This window comes from Triticum dicoccoides, chromosome 3A (genome assembly GCF_002162155.2).
Source record: "Triticum dicoccoides isolate Atlit2015 ecotype Zavitan chromosome 3A, WEW_v2.0, whole genome shotgun sequence".
Taxonomy (NCBI): Eukaryota; Viridiplantae; Streptophyta; class Magnoliopsida; order Poales; family Poaceae; genus Triticum; species Triticum dicoccoides.
The window spans coordinates 529193630-529199322 of record NC_041384.1 but is presented as its reverse complement, the minus strand read 5'-3'; the positions used below and the strand labels follow the sequence as shown (position 1 = coordinate 529199322).

Sequence of the window (5693 nt, the reverse complement as noted above, 5' to 3'; positions counted from 1 at the left end):
AAATACAACATAATCAACACTATATAAACACTATTGTTCTTGTTTTTTGATTCTTTTTGTGAGAAGGGTATGATTTTATTCCTCTGAAATAGTGTTACAGTCCGCTAAAACAAAATTAGAAACACTATCTGAAACACGGCGCAACCAAAAAGCGGTGCGACCTCCAGATCTACCAATATTAGCTAAACTATAAACAACACTATTTTGAATGTGATCAATCTTCTGCAGAACAAAATCACGGGGTTCCAAAAGCTTCTTGACTTCCATTATAAGGTGTCCATAAGCAAATTTATTCAGAGAATCATCCATCAATGCAGCAATTACAACAACACTGTCAGATTGAATCACAATGGGTAGCTCTAACTGTTATAAATTGAATGAGACACGTCCCAATGCTGCACTTATTTCAGACTCCAGTGCATCCTGACAATGAAACATGTATCTATAAGCCGAGAAAATGACTACACCATCTGGGTTTCTTAATACCATACCTGAGCCTGCCGATCTGGTGTCCTTGACGGAGAACCCATCTACCAATAGCGCAACCCAGCCAGGCGGGGGTTTTGGCCATGGTTTCTTTTGCTTCGCCACAGGAACCGCCCTACAGGACTCTTCCATGTTCATTTTCCCTTTAATAATATCCTCTATTCCATAGTTATGTACTTGAGTATAGGAACTTAAATAGTTGCACAAGAAAGTCACTGATATTTCTGTAGATGGAGTCGACTTGCCATGAAGTGTTTCATTCCGTAAACTCCATATCCTCTACAGTAACATGATTATCATTGCTCGAATTTCTTTCTGAACTGATAAGATATTAAACAGCCATTTTTTCTCTGTCTCCAACAACTGTTCACAGTTTTTGTAGCTGCACTTTTATTTTAGCTGCACTTCTATTTTTTCGCTCAAAATACGACATAGCTCATTTTGTCCCAAAACTATAGACATGAGTATTATGCTAGACTATACTTGTCGCAAAAGAGTTCCACTTTCCTTATTGATTTTTTTACTATTTTTTTAATTTTGTTTGCTTAATCGGACGTGCAATACTCTCTTAGATCCAAAAAAGAGTGCCGTGGCTTCCTTTTTGGATCGCAGCGAGTAATTTTTTTCACCCGAAAAGAAAAAGCTTCATGGAGCAAATTAGTAGGAATCGAGAAAAAGAACGATCCCGGATGAAACAAGAAAAGGGCACACTTCGGTTAAAGGCACGAAAAGAGTATTATACGGTCGGGGTCAGGACCAGGAAGCCTGAAAATGAGAAGAGGCCGGCAAAACAAGGCTTCTAATGGCATCATAGGGACGAGAGGGAGCAGACTCGAGTTGGAGCACGTCAAAATCACATATTAGTGTCGCCGAGAGAGAAAAGAAAGTGCACGTGGGAACGCATTTCGCTGGCATGGGACGGGAAGCCAAGCCCCAGCTCGATCGCGCTGAACGACGGGACCACTTTTCAGTGGCAAGTCTCAGAGTACGCCTACTGTGCCTGCACTATAGTACTATTGCTACCTTGCATCGATCTTGTGCTGTACTCTAAATTTTCTTTTGGTAAGCTGTACTCTACTAAAGCATTAGTTAGCTATATGTACTGCCAAAGCAGCATTACAATATACCGACGCCAAATTTAACAAGCTTTTTTCTGTCAGGCAGAGTCCGTGTAAAGATACCGTGAAGTACTGACAGTGTAAGATGGAATTAACAAGTAGCCGCAGTGCAGTTTCCCAGCGGCTCACATGGATCATTAATTGATGGATAGATGGACCTTGGCACCATCTGAATCTGATCTGATGCATGGATCTCGCCATTCACCTTCGAGCTTCGACCAACTACGTGCCTGCATACGTTCGACAGTAATCGGTTTTCGCGCGTACGCTTGCAGACGTACCAGTACTTGCAAATAGAGCCAGTTCTACAGGGTTCGTAATGATTCGACACGAAATAGGGTGTTCACTAGAGCATCTGCATGGCGCATCAAGTATGATCGATGTAGGCATGTACTTCCTCCGTCCGGAAAAGCTTGTCTCAAGATTGTACATCAAATGGATGAGGGAAAAGCTTTTTCGAACGGAGGGAGTAGCAAGCAGTACTCATAGAATCCTCTGCTTGCGCTACGGGTCAAAAACTGAGAGACATGCACAGAGTGGTAGCGTGCATCGACGTATCCTGGCCGTCGAAATAGAATCTGATGCTCCAGCTGGATCGGTACCGAATTTAGCGAACCCGACACCTGCTACATACTACATGATCACGGGCGGCTCGCTGGATGAGGCAGGCAGGCGGCAAAGTACATCATCATCATCATCATCGTCTCGCTCCGGCTCCGCACATGCACAAAACAAAAGATGCGCCATGTGTGTACATGGGGCGGGAGGCAAGGCCACGGACATGATTGGCCAGATCGGTTAGCGTGGGCGTCGCCATCGCAGCCTCCGCTAATTTAATCGTGCCCCCGGCCCCAACACGTCGCCCTCCTCCTCCTATACGCGACAGCGAGGGAGGAAGGAGGGAGAGCGATCCAATCCAGAACACGGAGCCGGAGGCGGGGACTGCGCCAAACGCTAAACAAACAGGCGAAAACGCTGCGCGCACACACACAGCACATCCCATTCCATTCCATACAGTAGTAGGCGCTGCACCCGTGGATGGCAACATCGTGCGCATAAACAAAAGCGTCCGTCCACCAGCGCACATATACAAACGCGCACGTAGCGGGGCGGATCATTGAAAGCTGCACCCATCCATCCATCCGCCACCATTTCCACCATCCCCCCATCACTCGACCCGGCCCTCCCTGTACTACTAGTACACCCCTCGCCCCCTCCTCCGTCCTGATAGTGGTACACTCTGTTGCGGTGGCCAGTGATCATCGCCAAGGCCCAGCCCACAGATATATACGCTTTCGGAAAGTGGGGGTTGGTTTCGCTTTGAGCTTTTTATCCGGGGCAGCCAGGCAGCCAGGCAGCCGCCGGGCCGGGACTTCCGCTCTGTTACGCGTCCAGAGGCTAGATAGCTCCGTCCGTCCGTGTCCGATTCCGCCGGGGCCGGGCGTGGATACCTAGGCTAGGCTAGGCGAGGCGCCGCCGATGTCGGACTGCAGCACCGGCACGGACTCGCCGCGGGCCGACTCCGTCGACGAGCAGCCGCCCGCCGACGCCGAGTCGCCCGGCGTTGGCCAGAGCAAGCGCGACCACCCCTCGCCGTCGTCCCCGCTGCCGCCGCCCAAGCGCAGGTACGTACATACACACGCATCTCCATCTCCATCCATCCATGGAACCGGTCGAATCTCGAATCTTGATTAGGCGGCGGAGGATTGAACGAGTATGTTCGTTTGGCGCTTGGTTGCAGCCGGAGATCCGTGGAGAAGAGGGTGGTGTCGGTGCCGATTGCCGAGTGCGGCGAGCGGGCCAAGACCAACGGCGAGGGCCCGCCGCCGCCGGACTCGTGGGCGTGGCGCAAGTACGGCCAGAAGCCCATCAAGGGATCCCCCTACCCGCGGTAACTACGCCTACCCACCATAGATACATGCAGCTTTGCAGGACAGGCTGGTAATTCCTTTGCGGCAATTAAAATCATCAGTTACTTACTAATTTCTGTGAATTGCTGTCGCGTGTTGTGTTCAGGGGGTACTACCGCTGCAGCAGCTCCAAGGGGTGCCCGGCGAGGAAGCAGGTGGAGCGCAGCCGCGCCGACCCCACCGTGCTACTCGTCACCTACTCCTACGATCACAACCACCCGTGGCCGGCGCCCAAGACCGGCTGCCACCCCACCAAGTCCTCCCCGCGCCTGGTGGAGCCCAAGCCCGAGCCCGGCACGCCGGTGGAGTGCCAGCCCGAGCACGGACCCGAGGCGCCGGAGCACGGGCCTGAGGCGCCGGAGCAAGAGCAGGAGGAGGAGCATGAGCAGAAGCCTGTCATCGGCCTGGCCGACCCCGCGGCGATCACGACGGTGACCGCGGCGGCCGAGGAGGAGGAGAGCTTCGACTTCGGGTGGTTCGACCAGTACCCGACGTGGCCCCGGACGGCGCTGTACGTGCCGGCGTTCGACGTGGCGCCGCCGCCGGAGGACTGGGAACGCGAGCTGCAGGGGGAGGACGCGCTCTTCGCGGGGCTGGGCGAGCTCCCGGAGTGCGCCATCGTGTTCGGCCGCCGGCGCGACCTGGCCCTGCCGGCCACCGCGCCCTGCTCCTGACTATTCACCGCGCCTCCCGTTCCGATCCCGTTTTCCCCCTTTCTTTTCCTTTCCTCCGGCCGTAGTTTTACCCGGAGTAATTTGGAGGTGTAGTACATAGCCTGGATCAGATCAAAGGGATTTCGCTGTTCAATGGTGGCTTTCCGCTTATTTTACTCCCTCGGTTCCATCGCGCTCGCCATATCCAAGGCCGTGCCCGTGCCTGTGCTGTGCTGCCCGCGCCGCTCCGGGAGCAGTTCCGGTCACGATGCACGTCCGATTCCACCGAAAAGCAGCGAAAGGTTGGCATTTTCAGGCGTCCTCCTCGTCACCCGTGACGCGCAGCGCAGATAAGACGCACACACACACACTCCTCGCCCGGCGCAGAGGCTGGCGGCAAGTGGCCACAATCCTTGCCGGCCACGGCCGGCCTGGTAATTTGGTGCCTGGCGCGGGCCGGCGGAGCAAATGCCACGGCGCGGACGGACGGCTACACCAATAATCCCCGGGAATTTTGCGTGCCGGGCCGGGTCGCGTACGCCGTCTTCGAGTGCGATGTCTTGAATTCGGTCTCTATCCCTGCACCGTATTCGTGGCCTGTCGCCGTCGGCCCCCCTGCCCGGTCGCGATATTTTCGGGACAGGAATCTACCTACAACCAGACAAACAAATTATTGGGTTGGGTTGGGTTGGGCCTGGCATGAAAAGATCCAGCCAACTCGACCGATCCATCTATCCAGCCATCCAGGCAGGCAGGAAAAGCGAAATGAATGAGTACTACTACGTACGTACTCGACGCGAATCCTTGGCGTTGCATTCGAGCCGATGATGCTCCAGGAGTTGGGAACCGATGGATGGTGAGTAGGTACTAGATTCGTGGTGCTCTCGCCTATAGCACTCCAATGGACGGTTAACTATCTTATCCTACGGGTTAGGAAGCACACTCACAGGTATTATATCTATGCTGAACTGCTCTGCATCACAGCGTCATCGCAGCAGAGATTCTCCAACCCGTGTTTTGTTTAAAGGCAGAAGCCTGGACGAATTAACTCCCCATCACATGCTTATTGATCCACGTCCCACGGCATTAATTACAGCTAGGTACTTACTACACCACTATAAGTACCTTGGGATTAGCTGTTGAATGATTCTATGTCAGCGTCCCAGGATTATGATCTCTTGGTAAAAAAAACTGCAACGATACTATGATTTTACTTGGATTCTACTCCCTCGTCTCATAATATAAAAAACATTTTTGACACTATATTATGGGATGAAGGGAGTAAGAGGTACGATGAAAAGTGCATGAAGGCATAGACGAGGGGAAAGGGCTGACAGCTAGCAATCGTAGAAAAATGTCACATCCGGCCAAGCTTGCGATCGACGGATCAAACATATGACGTTGCGTCCTGTTTGGAGTCATTATCCTTAGCTGAAGAATCAAACCGGCAAGAGAAAACAAATTGGAAGCTGTTCTCAACTGACGTGAGCGAGAGAGGGACTTTTTTTTTTTTTTTTTGCAGAAGC

At 52.5% G+C, this 5693-nt stretch overlaps 1 protein-coding gene across 1 annotated transcript; it reads left to right on the top strand.

Annotated features, from left to right (window-relative positions):
* Positions 1-2736: 2736 nt before the first annotated feature.
* Positions 2737-4343, top strand: LOC119268999 (probable WRKY transcription factor 65). The gene is made up of 3 exons (XM_037550739.1): positions 2737-3229; positions 3346-3495; positions 3621-4343. The coding sequence occupies exons 1-3, from the start codon at positions 3084-3086 to the stop codon at positions 4186-4188; spliced, it is 864 nt and encodes a 287-aa protein (XP_037406636.1). The 5' UTR covers positions 2737-3083; the 3' UTR covers positions 4189-4343.
* The last annotated feature ends 1350 nt before the right edge of the window (positions 4344-5693 follow it).

Bases quoted from the DNA above. Each gene is read 5' to 3' on its own strand.
- LOC119268999 (XM_037550739.1), top strand. From the start codon at position 3,084: ATGTCGGACTGCAGCACCGGCACGGACTCGCCGCGGGCCGACTCCGTC. The intron at 3,230-3,345 runs GTACGTACATAC...GCTTGGTTGCAG, and splicing joins CTGCCGCCGCCCAAGCGCAG to CCGGAGATCCGTGGAGAAGA. The intron at 3,496-3,620 runs GTAACTACGCCT...TGTTGTGTTCAG, and splicing joins AAGGGATCCCCCTACCCGCG to GGGGTACTACCGCTGCAGCA.